Below are 18,336 nucleotides of genomic sequence, written 5' to 3'. Positions count from 1 at the left end.
GATTAATAGTAGAATTATTTTCAATTAACGGTATAATTGCTATAAATTAAGAGCATAATTATTTTTAATTGATAGTAAGGTATAAATATATAAAGATAAATGAAGATAGATATATGAAGATATTAAGGATATAATTTATAAGTTTTTTAATAAAAATAATAGATTTCATGTTCAGATAAATAAATTCAATGCCAAGGGGTTTATTTAATTAAACACTAACTAAAGTTTTGCTTGAATGAACGGAGCGCATTTAAACCTATGGTTCAAATGGATTTTCAATCGTCGCGTCGCGATATTTATAAAGACGTTATAAATTGTAAAGGCGTGAAAAATACTCTGATTCCTTTCGAGATTGGTATTCCAGAACGTAAAACATAGAGCTCCATTTTTAATGTTACGTCTATTGTTTCCTTGGTCAATGAAGTAATTTTCTATCAGCCGGTAATTTATCATATGATTCCCTATTTTATTTATATATTAACACCGGCGAGGTACAGAATAGATGTAACATTCATCGCTTTTTTGTAATTCACATTTTGGCGATCACCTGACTCCGCCTACCATTTTCGTTTCGCATGCGACGTTATCGATTCAGTATAATAGTGATTTGAATTGAAACTAAATTTTTCTACGAAATTAGAAATAAGGTATAGAACAGAATATCTTGCAAATGAGGTATAGAATGTATTTCTCCAACTGTATTATGATATAATTAATTGGTATGATGATCTCGCGCAGAACCTATTATATACTACATACTTAATGTTCTCCAATTGTAATGCATCTCGACTGCAAAAACAACTGTTCATTTTTTAAACTATTAATTTAATATATGATCCTCTTCCGTTCCTATTCGTTGGAGTTTAAGTTTCTTAAGACATGGTTTTTAATGCAAAAGACTATTTTTATTATCTGAATATTAAAAATCAATTTTTACTTTGTGAATAATCCTGGTGATAATTAAGCTACAAACATTGAAAATTATTTGACAAACATTTCCTCAACAATAAATACGTTCGTTCTATACTGATCAGTATAACGAAACAATAAATAATTTTCCTCGTTTGAGTAAACTAAAATTTTCAACAATGTATACATTCTTATTCAAATCAATTGAACAGAAATGTTTCACAAAACGAATATTTATATCACTAAAATACACATTTACGCAAATCAATCTATACAAGTTACTTCTATTAATATTTGACTCGAAGCACTATAGCAAAGAACAAAACTCTATCTCTCGTTTAATGAAAGGATTCATATCCAAAGGATCCGAAAGTTCCTCATGACAATACGCATGCACGTGTGTTTGAAGGAGATGAAACGCACGAAGCTTAGATTCTACGGCGCAAACGTGGCGTTCCCTCTCTGTTTTACGGTGTGGTTGCCGCAACACGAGCACGAGGCAACTGTTGACCCGTCATATTGATCGACCTGGATCCGCACTTCGCTTCTATCCGATTGCGCGACTTGGGTGGCGCTTCGCAGACCGTGCCACGATACTTCCCGACGCTCAAACGCGCTAGCGTAGTCGCAATCACTGTACCTGCTTACATCGCATCGTCCATCCCGTACGTGGAATCGCCCACCGCCATGCTGGTTATGCAGTGATCGTATAAATCACCGAGGAACACCGATTAATCGACGATAGTGACGGTGTCCAAGTAACTCTTAGAAACTGGTGATCTTCGGTTCCTAATCTTCTATTCTTCGACAAGTTTCCGGTTTCGTCGTACGGTTGAGTATTCCAGATCTTCTCATGAGTTGTGTACGTATTGACAAGGGTATAAAACGTACAGTTTTAAGATTACTATCGAGAAATGTTCCTTCATGTTTGGCTTATTTGTAATTGCCTGTAAGGGCAATTGATTCTCATCGAAATACGTAACAATTCTTTATGTGAATGATTGACATTTTTGTAGTATTCGTAACGTATTATGTTAAGTTTGTGTTGAACCAGGAATACTGAAATTATGCACGCGTTATTTTGTTGTTCTATTTCTTTATGTGATTTTTAATTAACATCAATTTGCGCGGCTTTAGGCTGTGCCTGTGCCCTCCACTCCGTTACCCCCCCCCCCGTCGACGTAATTGATTCGTTACTTTCTACTTGGACTCTGTTATTTAAAAGACGCTACAGAGATAATTGTTGCATCTCATAACGTTGAACTAATCGCAACTTCGTTTTCTACGCACTTTCTTACTCATATTTCTTGTTTGTTAAAATAGAACGCGTTTTCTTTCGTCCGTCAGTCGCCCAACCCTTGACCGCGAAGGTAAACGTTTGATCATTGCACGCGTTGTCTATTTAAATTGACATTAATGACAAAGATTCGCGACGTTGCACTTCACGTTTCATGTACTGTTTAAATAACTGGATCAGCATGGCGGATTGTTATGATATATTTATGTAAGGAAAATGTCACTTCGTTTTATGAATAACAATTCAACCTTAATGCAGTGGTACTTTTACGCAGTAGACGTTGAAGCCTCTGAAAGCGATAGAAACCTGTGAAAATCCAAGTTTACGGTTACAGTATTAAAACTACCAGGAAATATTGCGATGTTTACTTTCTCACTTCTTGATCTAGACAACTTATCGCATTGTCTTGCTAATTGTTAGCTTTTTATTTCGAGAAACAATGAAAATCTTCTTTCGATTTTTGTAAATTGATCTCGATTTACATCGAAGAAAATACATCGTGACTAATTTTTACTAATTTCTAATTACTAATACCTTAAATATCGTGTTATAAATATATCCGCAATTTGACTGTTGACTGATTGACTGTTTACTTGATTTTTTAATACCAACATGTCAAGGTTGTTAACATTGCACGTAATGAATTTATAAAAAGATTCGAAGATTCGATTCGTTCCATCATTGTTTTTCTTTACGTAAAATATCTGCTGCGCACTATACTATATGCATTGCATATTTTTTCATGAACATTTTCCATTATGCATTCCATACATCAAACGGCCATTTCATTTGTTTTCATGCAAACATTATATGTGTGTGATATCAAGCCGTTTAATCGATCGCCGTATACATACATCGTTTGCTGATCAATTGCTTTGTCGCACACAGAGATTCGAAGCATTATATGAAATTCTACACCACTAGTGCGTTTAAGTTATGCAAATTTATATAGACGCAAAGCTTATTGATGTACGAACACAAGCTACTTATCTTATTTCGCGTTTTAAATTACGTAAAAGCACGAGTATTTTTTCAAATAATCAATAACAATTTTTTTACGCAGATCTTTTCTATCAGACTATGAAATAAAATAGTAGTAGTAATAAATAATAATGGAATAAAAAAGGTATATAGTTTAATAATATTATTCTTTATTTAATTTCTTCAGAAACGAATCTCTTCAGGCATTTATTAAAGAATAAAATGATGAACTTTTATTTTTCTGAAAAAAATGATGTTGTACATCACTCCTTGTTAAATTAAGAAAATTGAAAATGACAAGAACCTTAACGGATCTTTTTTTAAGAACCTTGCTCTTTTTACTAATAAAAACAGAATAGTATGCAGGAATACAAAATAGTATGCAATAGTATACATGAGTCATGTAACATGCTCACATCAAATAACTCGTAAGTTATTTATTGTATGAAAAAATGTTTTAAATAAAGCTTGTTTTGTTTCGAGTGGGACACTAGATTTGTTTAGGTGGAGGCATTTTCGAAATCTCAGGGTGACCTTTATCTTTTTTCTTTTTTAGGGAACTATACATTTTTTTTATACACTGCTCGATGTATGTTTTAGTTTTCTACAAAAAAGTATTAGGATATTTGGATCGAAAAATGATTAGTTTAGAAGATATTTTAACTTTAATTTGTCAAATTTAACTTATGAAAGACAATTACATAAACGTATAAATACTGTTTCGTTGTCCTTTCCTTGTTTCTCATACATTAAATTTAATAAATTAAAGTGAAATTATCTTCTAAACTTCTCTACTCTTCTCCATCCAAGTACCCTAACACTTCTTTGTAAATAATTAAATAACGCATCGAGCGGTATATACAGAAATGTGTAGCTTCCTGTAAGAAAACAAGGAGATTTCGGAAACAGCTGCACCTAAACAAATCTAATGGTCATCACATTTCGGAACAGAACAAAAACACTTTTTTATGTAATAAACAACTTACGATTCATTTGAAGTGATTATGTTACATGACTCATGTTTGCATTGTTTGTATAATTATGTGTAACTTTGTATGCAATGGCGCGATAAGACACGTGTATTTTTATCACATAACAATTTTCGTCGTATTTGTTAGAATCAATTTTCAATTAAAGAAAACTATTTTCATTTTCTTTACATTTTCCAGTACTTTTTAAGAAATGAATTAAAATAAGCTGTGCAAATAGCCAACTACTTGAATTGTAAAATCTTAGTGTCTAATAAACGCGATTTTCAATCATGTTATATATGTCTTACACTGCATTAATTTCGTCACACCATTGTGATAACGATGGTAATAATAAAAAATTTATAACTATTGACATTTGTTCAAATTATGTATTTCTTCTAATCTTGGTGCGCCGGTTACCGGTGGCCTCTACGGCGATACTAACAGGTTGAGTGCCGGTCACCGATGACCCCCTTGGCACTTAACGTGTTAAATTTTACGTTCGTGCAACATTTTGAATATCTCCTTTAATCAAGACAGATTGCAGTTTTCCTTTTTATCTCAACGATTCACGCGTCGCGATATGCGCGCTTACAAGTCTCCGATTTTCATCGTCCCTCTTTAAACATTGACGATCGTTCGTTCTCAGACGATCCATTAGAAACGTCGAATCTTTTCGTTTGAAATTATTTCAGGATCGTTGGCCTATGATGATCAAGTGCGGTGACGTAAGAAGACGGTTGTAGTATTGTTCGATGTACGGACAAGAAGTATGGCAGGAAGATGAAACGACAACACCGTGGCAGAAGATATGATCTATGCTGTGACAATTGTTTATCCTTGAGGCAGCGCGTCAAATTCATTCATACGAAACTATAAAATGTCACGCATTCATTTAGCGTGTGACAGTTTATAGTTGTCCTCCGAAAATTAATTTTTTGTACGTCACAAACGGCCAAAAATTTTCGTCAATATATCACAGAGGTAAATCGTATTGCTGGCTTATGAAATTTGTGTTGTATACCTTGTGGAGTTTTCATAGTTTAACTTTTTTTAAATAGGTTTATATTTCTAGTGTCTGTTATAATTGACGTAATTTCGTTTTATAATATAATTCTGTCTTCCTTAGTTAAAAATTTCTACACTTACGATTTCAAAATCGATGAAAATTGAAGTTTAACCGCTTTCTTTGTACCATCTTCAACATTATTTTTCGTTACATTCAAACATTTAATTATTATTCCGCAACAGCTTCTATAGCATATAACAAATATCTCAATTTATCTTGAAAAATGAAAAAAATATAAAATATAGAATATTTATAATAAAATATAGGACATTTTATCTAAGATGGGCAGAATTGTAGTATTGTAATTTTCATGTTTGCGTCGTAGAATATATAGAATTATTAGAAGCTTGCATAGAAAGTTGGGGAGGCGCGAAATTTTGATGATAAATTGCTTACAGGATAATCAAACTCGTTAAGCTTGTTATTTATTCATTCTGATATGGCTGGACTTGTTACAGAAAAACTCCGAAAAGCACTTGATTCCGTCACGTAATTTATCTTATTCTGCATATTTTAGAGCAGGTACGAAGATTTGTCTTGCTTTCTAGGAATTTCTTTCTTGCTCTCTGATATAATAATATCTTCCTTATTGAACTGTGTTACAGACTGGATGCACAATTTAATTAAAAGCAAGTCTCAAACAACATAGTCAATACAAGAATAATAAAATCATGTTATGTAATAGTAATATGTAATGTGATATGATATTGTTTGACAGCAATTTATAATAATTTTTGTTTGATCAACCCGTGATTTTTAAAAATCCTGCATCGCCTGTTTTAATTTCGTGCGATATTAACACTAAACCTACTGACACTTCGTGTATATTTATTTCTACCGTGTGCGGTCAAAATGACCGGTGATTAAAGGAGTAATAGTTTTTATGATTTAACTTAAATAATGGTTAATTTATAACTAAATGTATATAAAATGATGAACTTTCATAAAATTTCGTCCAAATTTAGTTTTGTTTAATTTCAATTATAGGCTTAAATAAAATTACACTTTTATTTATATAGAGATATATCTTACTCAACTTCGCTGCACTTTTTACAAATTATCTTATTATCAAATGTACATTTGCCGCATACATACTTCCCACATCTTAAACAAATTTTCGTAATTTTGTAACCTTTACAATTTTTTACTTGACAAGTTTTTTGTAGTAATGAATCTGAACTTCTTGATAGTTTTATTGCATGGTTTTTTCCTGCGATTTTTTATATAAAAGTAATGTATGCACCAGGTTTATAACAATTTTGTGAATTCTTTGTAAATTGGTCGTAAACGTTGGCTTCTTTCGCTCTTCTTATCAAATCGTATAAACCTTATAATTTCAGCAAAGTTATTCCTGCTCATTGTTTTTGGAAAAAATGCAGGTCTCCAAATTTTATTCCACAAATATGAAGCATCTAAATTCTTTGCCTGATATGCACTTCGGGCATATAGCAGAGCAATAAATGCATCTAGTTTTGTTGCATCTAACTCCCTCTTAGTCTCCAATACTCTAAATGCTTCTTCTTCCATACATTTTATTATATGATCCCTTACACGGTGATCAATGATAGGATAAAATGTCATCTCTACTTGTCCTTTTATTATATGCCATTTAGCACATCCCTAAAAATATTATAAATTGATGTCCTGTCAAGTTTGGGACTTGCATCTATTTCTTTCCAAACTGTCCCATCGGGCCCAGTTTTGATACGTTGGTTCTCTACATCAGTCTCACTCTTTGCTATCAACGATAATTTCTTTCCTTTTTATCCTGGACGTGAATGCTTATTTATAAATAATATTCAACTCTGATTCGGTTGTAAATAGCTTTTCATGTGTTTCCATGCCGTTTTCAGTTGCTGAAGTTTCTTGTTCATCGCATACTGAACAGTCTTCTTCTATGTCCGTTATTTTTATTTTATAATTTTTTTTTTAAAGTCGTGACATTTTTAGGATAAATATTTATCACAGAATAACACCATGTACGGAAAATTATTGTCAAATTTGATATGCTTTATTTTTTCCTTTTATAACAATTTTACACAAAACGCTCTGAGATGCTTTCTGTCTGAGTTTTAGAGATAACAAGGTTAAATGTCGGCTGACTGACTAACAAACTGAGATTTTGGTCGAAAGGTCGAAAGATGTGATCTGGACGATAGCAAGTAAGAATATGGTCTGTAACAACGATATTTATAAGAAAATATTGATAAGAAAATATTGGCCATTCTCCACCAACGGTTACTCGAGTGTGGAGTTAGGAAAAACCCGCTTTTCCCGTGTTTCATCGCAATGAGTGAGAACCCTAACAAACTTCTCGACTTTCAAAATGTTTGTAACAATGGACTGTAAAAAATGCTAAATTTTATGGCGGTTAGGATTATTATAGGCCTGAATTGATATGTCTTGACAGCTGGTGGTCATCTTGATCGAGGGATGGATTATGATTTATGATAAAATTACGAGTGTAACAGTTGTTATTATTTGTTATTACTGATTTTGTTTGTCATCTGACCTTGAGATAGCCTTTTCTTTGTACTGATTGCATTTATTTTAAGAGTAACTAAAATATTTTATCGGCCGGTCAAATTGACCGCCCGCGGTAGGCTAGGCAGAATGGACTTTCTTCTTAGAAAAGAAAAAAGCAAACTAGAAGTAAATACCGAAAAATATAGTATATGTATATTTTAGGAAAGGTCAGAAATTATGAAGCGATATGATAACGTTTAAATATGGCTAAATTTGTGTAAAAGTTTGAAAGCGGTTAATTTAATCGGCACTGGTAGGTTTAGTGTTAAAAGTATTGTGCATGAGTACTCGACTATGTTACGATGGAAACTATTTATAATTATAGATTAGATAAGGAAAATTTATTTATTTATTTATTTATTTTCTTTGATAGGTTAGCGGACTCAATTATTCTACTATCTGCTATTTTTCGCATGACATTACGTGAAGGTAAACACATACACAAATTCTCAATACGCATAACGTACTTCCATGCATACGAAAGATATCTGATAAAATATTAAGTAGCCAAGGTTACGAATTCGTAAGACGAGAATATGCGGTGTTTTCTTGGCTCAGTTACATACCGCAGTGTAGTCTGCTGCAAGATTGCAGGAAAAGCAGAATATATTGACCCAAATACTACTTACTTCTAATTACTAGCATATGTTAGAGGATATTTAGATCCATACCTATTTGAAATATATATGTGTATATATATGTATATATGTTTAGTCTCAGGTTTATTATAAAACAACAGAATTAGTAGATCAGTAATTGAGCTTATAATCCTTATTACTTTAGTATAATGAAATTGGATTAGTCACTATTTGCATATTAAAATTTTTATTCGAGATACATTTTCGTATGCACCAACTTAATAGCTTGCCTTCTTATTTTAGAACATCGTTTTCTATATCTTCTTGACACGGTTCACGTTTCATATTTTGAGACCAAGCGACGTAATTATTAACTTAAAGTTTCCGTAATTTCACAACGCTGTGGAATCCATAGATCCATTCGAGATATCGATTTTCTAAATGCGGCGATTCTATTTTAGCTGTATTATGCTTTGTCCCTCGATTATTAGCGGCCACTAGTTAATGATAAATAAGAGTCATACCTATCGAGATTTTGAAATTTGTCCCTTCTGTTCCAGTAAATTGTCTGACGGACGAATGCAACTCCGTGAATCGCATCTGACCTGCATTCCTACTGTAGCAGTAAGCTCGTGACACGGCATGAAGCTGGATCGGAAGTAAGAAGGAACCATCGCCAAAAAACATGTCGCCGAATCACTTGATAATGGGTGAGTTTTACGAAAAAATGTCTTTTTCTTTTTATTGTATAACTCCTTTTACCAGACGAAAGAAAGCTGAGATTATTCATGTTTTCAAGCCACGTTCTTTATTTGTGGTGTTTTTGTAAAAAAATCCCAGGCACGTTGTATAAACATACATACAAATACAGAAACACGACAACTTACGCGCGGATTTAAGCGAAGATTTATTACGACTTGTTACATCTTTTTCATATAACTGTGTTGTTAAAGTTATTTCAAATCTACATTTACTGTAATAGCTGAATTCCCTGTTATAGTTATATCTCCTACAAATTGATTGTCTTTTTTGATTTTCTAAGGAGAATACTTTCTGTTCCACCTGTTGGTTATACATTAACATTTGAAACGAACATGGCATTCTAAATAACAGTATTTTGTAATTGCATAGTTGTTATATTGTAATGGAGGTTGTATATTAATTGCACTGATTGCGATGCTAGTAAGTGTATCCTCGTTTAATTTATGCAGCCTACAGCAATAATAGTAGGTAGGCTATACTTCGTCTATAAATATAGCAATTGTAAAAATAACATTTATTGTTAGTAAATTAACATTAATGTATATATAAACAATATTTTTCCTGATATTGGCTTTTTAAAAAATTTCATATTTTGTTTAATTATATCGAGGGCGTGGATAAATTAAGGATAAATTAAATCGTGAAGAAACAAATATTTTAAAAAATGCATACGTAAAACTATTTTACCGCTAATACAATTCACTATTCTCCATCGTGGACTGTATTTATAATCTGATGAGTTCTTAGAACTCGGATCGAAGAAAGAAATAAAGGACAAACAAGAGAAAATTCGCAACCTATTCTTATACTGTGTTATTCATCGCTTTACACCGTTCGAGTCTGCTAGAGCCTTTACTCCCTCGAAACAGTAACTGTGCCTGAATAGTTAAATACGAATGGAACGTGCTTTATCGATTGTTTTGGAGACAATCAAGCGCACTGCTCGGGGTGAGTGTGCAGACGACGAAAAGCAGAGGGGAAAGTAGCGACAGAAGCTTGTAATTAGTGTAGATAAAGGTGAACATACGCGAGTCGTAGTCGTCGATAAAAGTATCTTCCTTCTCAATTTCTTCCACTTCGATGAAGCACAAGTCTATTTTCGTTACTATGATAAGACGTTCTCCGTTTCATTTATTTCGAGAACGTCTCGTGGACGAAAATCGTCCAATATATATATACATACATCTGTACATAAGAATTTATATTTTATCTCACTATAAGCAAATATATTCACTTCGTAAAAGTGAAGTATAAGTTCATAAAGTAAAAGTTCAAACGAAGCATACTTCGTAGGCAAACTGGGTCATTCATGTTCAAGTGTAATTTCTTTCATGTTCTAAGGTTTCGAAAATATCTAAAAATAAAATATGTACTTGTTATTTGCTAATTGGGTCAAATAAAACTTTGAAGCTTTTTTCAATAAAAATGCAAATTCGAATGAGAAGGATTTAAGTATCCGGTTTGTTTATGGAATGTTAATAATAATCTTTTAATTCTCACATAAATTGAATATTATGAAATTTGAAAAATCCTGTGTAAACGTTTTATACATTTTATTAAGCATTACTAAATATGAAATTATTATTTGAATAAGACATTGAAGAGTACTTTTATCGTCAACAATATATAGTGATTATGTAACTTCATTTCATGTTATTGTTTTCGTAGATATATGTATTGTACATAGGTTTATGTAAAAACGATATTCTAGAATTAATTAAACTAGTATTCCCGCGTACGATCGCTGCCCTTGTGCACGAGGTACGTACCTGTTAGTTTCTAAAGTTGGTAAAAAGTGATAGAAGTTTCGATGAATGGTCATTGTCGTTAATTAATCACGTACTTCCCATATATGCTACAACAAAGTCACCCTGCATAGTGAAAGGTATGGAACTAGAATGAAAAATACATTTCGTCATTTGTATATTTTAACATTTTTATAAAGAAACAATTTTCGAGTGACTTTTGGAAACTTAAACTCAAAAGCATAGAATACAATACGTGAGAGAAACGTGTTCCTATCGTTGTTATTTTATAACACGAAACGCTAAGAAAGTATTATAAGTATGTCGTAAACTACTAATCTATTCTATTTCTATGAGTATGGGTCGAGTTTAGAGTTCACGCGTTTCCAAACTAATGACCATATATTTCACATCGAAACCTATCTTGTAGTTATAATATTTGACAGGGAACAACATTAATCCAAAGAGCGGCATTGAAAAATACGTATCATGAATAGTACTTTAGATCAACTATTAAAATTCTTATAATACCTCAATTGAAATTTCGTCCATCGAGATATCTAGATATTTTAATCATGTTCAAAATTACATAACTAGTATAAAAATTTCATTAAGCAATTATCATCGAGCAGACGAACGATAGAAAACAAAAAGAAAGGAATAACAACCCAAAAATATGAAATATCGCAAACGATATTATCAATTGTAAGAAAATTTAACTATTCGATATCGTTAATTGCGCAAATAATAAAATATTTAGATATCAAGATATTCTAATGTGTTCGTAATCACGAGTGAAATTAGAATGCAATCATGACGATGAATGTCGTTGCAAATAGCGAAGGTAGTAGTAGTAGTCAGAACAATATAGTGGGTAGACCTAGCAGTGTGCACCCTTTTGTTTCTGTTGTTCATGATTATCAGTTCGTAGATACCCACAGTTAGGATTATCCTTTTCATCTTCTAAAGCAATGGCCAATGTTTCGTTTCAGCGGCAATTGTACTCGCGGTTGCCACCGTCTGTCGCTCGGAGTGCCAGAGTGAGTGATCAAACCAGCTTCACTTCAATGTCCTTCTTGCCATCGTTATATGTCGACATTACTCCGCAGGGCTTCTTGTCTGAAGATTCATTCTCCCCACTATTTTTATTTCTTTCTTTTCTTTTTTCTCAGCAATTTAGTTGCACAAGATTGATATATAAATTAATTGTACGCTGTGCCTGCTCATCATTTGATTTCTGTTTAGTACATTTAGTTTGCGATTTTAACGTAATCTTTTCTTTACGGCAATATTTCCTCTACAGTCAAATTTCAAGGAAGTTGATTTTGTTAAATGTAATGATACTTATGCCGCTTAATATTTTACTATATTTGTCTACATTCATTTCGAAGTTTGAAGATCGATGAATGTCGCGCTTTATTATAGTTATATTTTACAGCTCGTTCTGTTTATTGCTACGAATGCGATTCATGGACGGATCTCAGATGCAAGGATCCTTTTAATTACACCGCACTTCCAAAGGATCAACCACCTCTCATGTCTTGCAATGGCTGTTGCGTGAAAATGGTTCGCAACGCCAAATCACGTAAGTACTTCCCTCTTTCCACTCGTGCGATAATTTTCTTTATGTTTTTTATATTTTTCTCTATTTCATTTCTTCAAACGTCTTTTTCATATACTTTTTGTGAAAACAATTAAACCTTCTTCTCAATAAGAAAAGTAAAACAAATAGGAAGAAAAATTTCAAGATATTTACAAAATAATTATCCAAGGTTCCTTGTAAATACTGATAATCATTTTCCATGAAGCTTTAATAAGCAATATTGACATTATTACGCCTACGAGTCCGATATTATTAACCAAAAGCGTTGGTTTAGAACAAGGAAGAGTTTCAGATAATCTATTTCGTAATTATACAACTCTAAGGAAATCTAAGCTCCTGCTACACACGTTTCTATAATTCTCTTCTTTAAGCTTTCTTATTTTACGATATTAATTCCAATTATTCTAAAATCCTTCTAGGATAATTTATATACAATTTATAGATTTATATAATTACTTTTATATCAAAATAATATTTATTTCACAATTTAAAATTTGTAAATCACGTTATATTTTGTTCGTATATACAATTTCTAAATATATAATAATTATTCGCATTTTTTTTTCGTCTGTTCGTAGCATATGAGAGCGTGAGGCGGACCTGCACTTCGCACCTACAAATAAATTTATTCATGGTGGACCACGTGTGCATGATGGAAAGTACCGGCACTGGTCACATGTGCTTCTGTGAGGAGGATATGTGCAATCGTGTGTCCCCGACCTCGTGTTCGAATCCTACACTCCTGCTGTTCCTCTTGACGATCCTTGTACTACGCTCGATCTTCTTAGGGTCCCTAGCTTGCTTTGTAGAACGTTGCAATGGTCACGATGTATAACACTGATTTATTCGATTCACTTGCCAGTGATTCCGATCATATCCTTCGTAGAATTTTAGTTTTAGTCAGCGACTTGAACTCTCGTCAAGACCAGCGGTTCTCAACAGTCACGTACGCTGTTGTTGAAACACGTTGTGTTTCTTTTCACGTTCGTACCAAACCAGAAAGGTAAGACACGAGCTGCCTGTTCCTTGAAAGAGAAGGGAATCGGTACATCGTCGATTAATCGTACATCGTGTCAGACCGGTTTAACCGTACATTTCAATTTTTGTGAATCAATTCATGAATCGAGAATCGACGATCCATATTCTCTTCTCTTCAAAGAAATTTGCACTCTCGCTCGTCTTGATCCTTTCTTCGGCATAAATCGTAGCGAGATATCTCGACCGTGTTCTCTATAGATAAATCATCCGATTCTCTGTCACTCTCGATTTTGCCACGCGCTCTTCCTCTTGATTCACAACCCCTCAAAAATGTTTCCTGTACCATTGCGATGGTATCTTTAACGACAATTTTAATTCGCTTCGAAGTGAAATTTATCCTATTGGAAGATAGTACGTATTTAAAAAAAATATGAATCTTTTCCAATTGATATAAACGGACAATTTATTATAGATTTTGCAGTTTGTTCGTATTATAAGTTTTAAACAAATTAAACGGAGAATGATAAATCAAATTTGAACTATCAGAAATTTGAGCCTGAAGCGAGTAAAAATTTAGACGCGTTCTTTAATTCAGTGTATGTTCCGGTGATGTTTCTATTTGATCAATGAGATGGGAATCCCTTTCTGTCGAAGTTTTGTTGCATGCAATCCAGAATCAATCGAGACCATCCCATTTTTGCAACTGTCAATCAGTTCTTTCGTTTTTTCTTCCAGTATTGATGTATCTTACAATTAAAACTTTTTGCTACTTTTTTTCATGACCATTGATTGTTACAAAGTCTTAAGCATCAAGTTTTCTAGCTCTCAAAGCATCTTGATGGCCGAATCGAGCTGCTCCCGATACGTAAGATAAGGAATAGTATTCGTTATTATGTCGTGGTATTTTGGAATGTTTTTCATTTTTAAAGTTTTCATTGGCTTGCTGTTTATCTATGTTCCATACCAAGTTCGTCGTATATCTAAGCGAACGTGGATCACGAAACTTCAAAACTTTGAAACGTAGGTATACTGTTTGCAATGTTGTTCGATCATTGTAAGATCTTGGAGTTAATGCGTGTTCTAATTGTATTACCTCAAACACACATTTGCCGCTTTCCCAAAGAAAATCTCCAAGTAACGGAGGATAATCGAGACACAGAGAGAAAGAGAAACACGATATACATTATTTTAGCGCATAGAGGTCAACTGATAGACAATTTTCGTATTAATTCGTTACATGTTTTAACAACATTTCAACATTGAAAAGTAACTTTGTAAATGATCATTGATTACGAGAACATTACCAAGGTCATAATATATTGAAGATCCTTGGCATTTTCAAAGATTTTGATTCCAGATAGTCAAATTTGAGATGTGTAACTAGTTTCTCTTTGAACATCTTCGATCGTGATTCATCGATATCTATGCACACACCTTAGACTCTTATCCAGTCGAACAAATCGTTTCTGTATATCACGTACAAACGAACCATCAGCAACTTCAACCACTTTCTGTTTCTTGTTATACATTGTCGTAACGATTGTCGTACTTTTCCTCTGCTGTTCTGCGTCTCTAACAACCTTTATACGTTTGCCCATTTGCCATTCTTTACGAGACACCGGTGTTTCGCGCATCATGCACCATAGGACAGTGGAACGAGAATGGCTCATGGTACACGGAGCTTGAAGTAGAGCAACGTTCAGGCCGCATGGTTCCAGCATGTCCATCCGTCAGCAACGTCATGAGAAAGCAACGACTGCAGCCGGCAAGCATCGACAACAGAATTTTCCAGTTCTACGTTTTTCGACTTGTTTGAGTCGCGGGCGTGTGCTTTTTCAATTTCCAAAGAAATTATTCTCTTTTACTTTTTCAATTATACGTAACATAAGAGAATGTTATCAAAGGCGCTAACGTCATTTGATTAAATTTCATTACAGAATGGATGGGGTCGGGATCAATTCATTAAAAATTTGATTGGGTCTCGATTGAAATTTGCTATAGGATTGACAATGAATCATGCATAAGATTGATCGTTAAAAGGCACGCGCGCGCGGAATGTACCACAGTAGTACTAATGAGTTCGACAATCACGTATTTAGCAGAAGTGTGTTCCACACGTAGAAAAGTGCGAATTCAAGTGCATGGTTTGTAGCACTTTTATTAACAGTGAAAAGGCAGAGGAAACTTTACGGACGGCTTCTGGATGAAAGCTTTGCAGCCCGATTAAAATTGCGTATTACTATCCACGTTACGATTTCATTCCCTTTCCTCTGTCCCGCGACTATCGTATCACCGTGCAGTAACACCTTGCATGACACTTGCATGAATCTGTTGTTAGTAATTTTTGCGAGAGACTAAAAATCCCTAGTCGATGCTTCAATAGGTAACAGACTTTAAAATAAATGAAACAAATATATATATATGTATACATAAAACAAATTTTGTTCGAACTTTTTCAAAATTTTCCAACAACTATTATTTCAATGTATTTTACATATTTATTTTTATTTCAACTATTGCAATAATAAATAGCGTCTTTTTACAATATCTGGAAAATAATACAAGAAACAATTCAAGTACGGAAATTTCAAGTTAAAATTCTTATTCTAATCAATACGAAAGTCTGTTTCCAAAATGAGGCTCGGCTCAGTAACAGTAACCCGAACACAGAACCCTCCATTCCGACGAATGCAACGCGAGGCTGACCGAATTAATTAAAAAGCACAACGTGGGCCTTCAGCTTCGATCGTGCCACGCCAGTTACGCGCATCAGCGACGTCTCGAGCGCTTTCAGGCTTCCGAAACTAATGTTCGATCGCGATCGATCGATTAGGCGACACGCAACGAGGAACTCGATCGACGAAAGCGACGTTGAACTCGCTCGAGAATACTCGTGAATCGAGCAGCTTTACGATCACGCAGTTTGTAAATCTTTTTCAGGGTATGGCTGGCACGGCCAAGTTGAACGCGCATGTCCTCACAGAGAGGTTTCCGGTGTGGAGCCTCTTGCCAAACAAGCTTCGGTGCTTGCGAGTGAAAGCGAGCTAACCGGTGTTTCTCTGGCAAGCCATGCGGCTCGTGTCGTGTCATTTGTTCATTGTCGCACGCGCGGCTGCGAGGCTATTTTTTCGAATCTTCTTTTCGTTCTTGCGTTTTTCTTCTGTCTGCCCCTTTTCTTTTCAGTTTGTCATTGCGCGACCGGTCCGATCAGCGTTTGCTGATCGCACCGCAACTCGTCGAAGGTCGAAGAGTAATTCGATTGACCTTATCAAGATTATTGTCAAGAACTAATGTTCTTCTATATTTTTGGTAAGAAAAGTTTGAGATATCGAATTTTTATGTATGTAGTTTTCTTTCATAGATCAATTTCATCGAAGATATATGTAAAAAATGCGAGAGTATGTTTAATAAATAGAGCAGACAGGAGATGGGAGCTGCAATGACAACACTGACATCAGCATGTAACACGAAGCGAATTTACATTTTTAAGTTTGGCCTCGCAGCTGGAAAGAATCCACATAACGTTAGCGATACAAATAATCATGCGAAGTAATGCCGGATGCGCTCAGGCGAAACTTAAACAGCACGATTGAACACGAAGTGGATCCGACGTGTTATATTTCCATCAAATCAACGAAATCTTTAACGGACTTACTTTGTCAAGTATTAAACGATGATATTAGATAAACTTCTAACGCAAATTTTAATGATGTTTCAGAACTTCGGACGTCAGAGATTCTTGTTCGTCTTGATCGAGGCTGTTTCAGTTTCGAAATAGAAAAATAAAAAAAAAAAAAGAAAAAAACATTAAAAAGAAAAGAAAGACACAGGATCGATACTTTCTTTGCTCGCCTATTTACACGAAAGCTCATGTTTAAGTGCTTGCATAAGAATCGAGGAGATTATTATTGATGTACACTTTTGTCTCTGTTAAAGATCGATGTTTACGATTGCGCCGAGATGTCAACCTATGTATCAATATCCTCTAACACTTTTGTCTCGATGTTGATGAACATTGGGCATAAACTGAATGATGTATTATGATTATATATTTTACGATGCAAGTATCGAGAACCCCCCTCTGTTTCTACGTGTATCGATGTGTATCGATTTGAATGATCGTTGCCCCGAGATGTTCATTTATTCTGACCTCTTGATTCTTCGTTGGTGTCAGTTACGTTGATTTTAAAACGATTGATAGAATATATACGATGGCATGAAGCGATGTTTCGATAGCAAAGTAGCGTTCTCAATTATACTTTAGCACGTGATTTCGTTGTTCCCTATTTAGCTCCACGAGGACATTATTTTCTTTCAACTTCGTCGATCATTACCTTAGCGTCATATATTTCATGATTTCACGGTATTGTTAATTCGAACGACGTGTTCAAAGTGAAGAGATAAATATCTAGCTCGTAAGAAAATAAAATAGAGTATCAGGTGCTTTGTAGCTTCGTTTAATTATCGTATGTTGATCGAATTTGAATTATGAAACTATAATTGATATTAATCAGTTAATATTATTAACAGACGTTAACGAACAATGTTTTACGTAGATATATAATTAATGATTAACCATTGCCTTGTATGCTTTCTTATCATAGAATCTAACATTTATGCATTCCAAAAGTTCGCTATATTATTTATTATATATTATCGGCATAGACCTTTACGAAAAGCGAAAGTAAAAATCGCTGGTGATAGAGTAAAATAATTTTTCTTCATGCACATATCGTTGCCTCCGCAGAGTAATCACGTCTCGATAATGATGAAAAATTATCGTGTGCTGACTTTGAGTAGTTGAACGCTGTTTAACGTTCAGCGTGATAGTAAAATGTCCAACGATACGTAATATTTAGTCGGTAAGCTCAACGTGTCTTCTCAAAAAAGAGAGAAAGAGAGAGAGAGAGAAAGAGA

At 34.0% G+C, this 18,336-nt stretch overlaps 1 protein-coding gene across 7 annotated transcripts; it reads left to right on the top strand.

Annotated features, from left to right (window-relative positions):
* Positions 1–1,261: 1,261 nt before the first annotated feature.
* Positions 1,262–17,242, top strand: Qvr (glycosylphosphatidylinositol-anchored protein quiver). 7 transcript variants are annotated; one of them, XM_072005036.1, is made up of 9 exons: positions 1,406–1,771; positions 4,905–5,142; positions 5,626–5,749; positions 5,833–5,911; positions 8,127–8,182; positions 8,892–9,041; positions 11,831–11,878; positions 12,277–12,423; positions 13,020–17,242. In XM_072005036.1, the coding sequence occupies exons 6-9, from the start codon at positions 9,017–9,019 to the stop codon at positions 13,274–13,276; spliced, it is 477 nt and encodes a 158-aa protein (XP_071861137.1). In that variant the 5' UTR covers positions 1,406–1,771; positions 4,905–5,142; positions 5,626–5,749; positions 5,833–5,911; positions 8,127–8,182; positions 8,892–9,016; the 3' UTR covers positions 13,277–17,242. The 7 variants fall into 7 exon arrangements, with proteins under 7 accessions (XP_071861141.1, XP_071861140.1, XP_071861139.1 ...); XM_072005035.1 differs by having other exon boundaries at positions 5,833–5,918; XM_072005037.1 differs by lacking the exon at positions 5,833–5,911.
* Positions 17,243–18,336: the final 1,094 nt, after the last annotated feature.

This window comes from Bombus fervidus, chromosome 6 (genome assembly GCF_041682495.2).
Source record: "Bombus fervidus isolate BK054 chromosome 6, iyBomFerv1, whole genome shotgun sequence".
Classification (NCBI taxonomy): domain Eukaryota; kingdom Metazoa; phylum Arthropoda; class Insecta; order Hymenoptera; family Apidae; genus Bombus; species Bombus fervidus.
The sequence above is the reverse complement of the archived record's forward strand: the minus strand, read 5'-3'. Positions and strand labels throughout refer to the sequence as shown.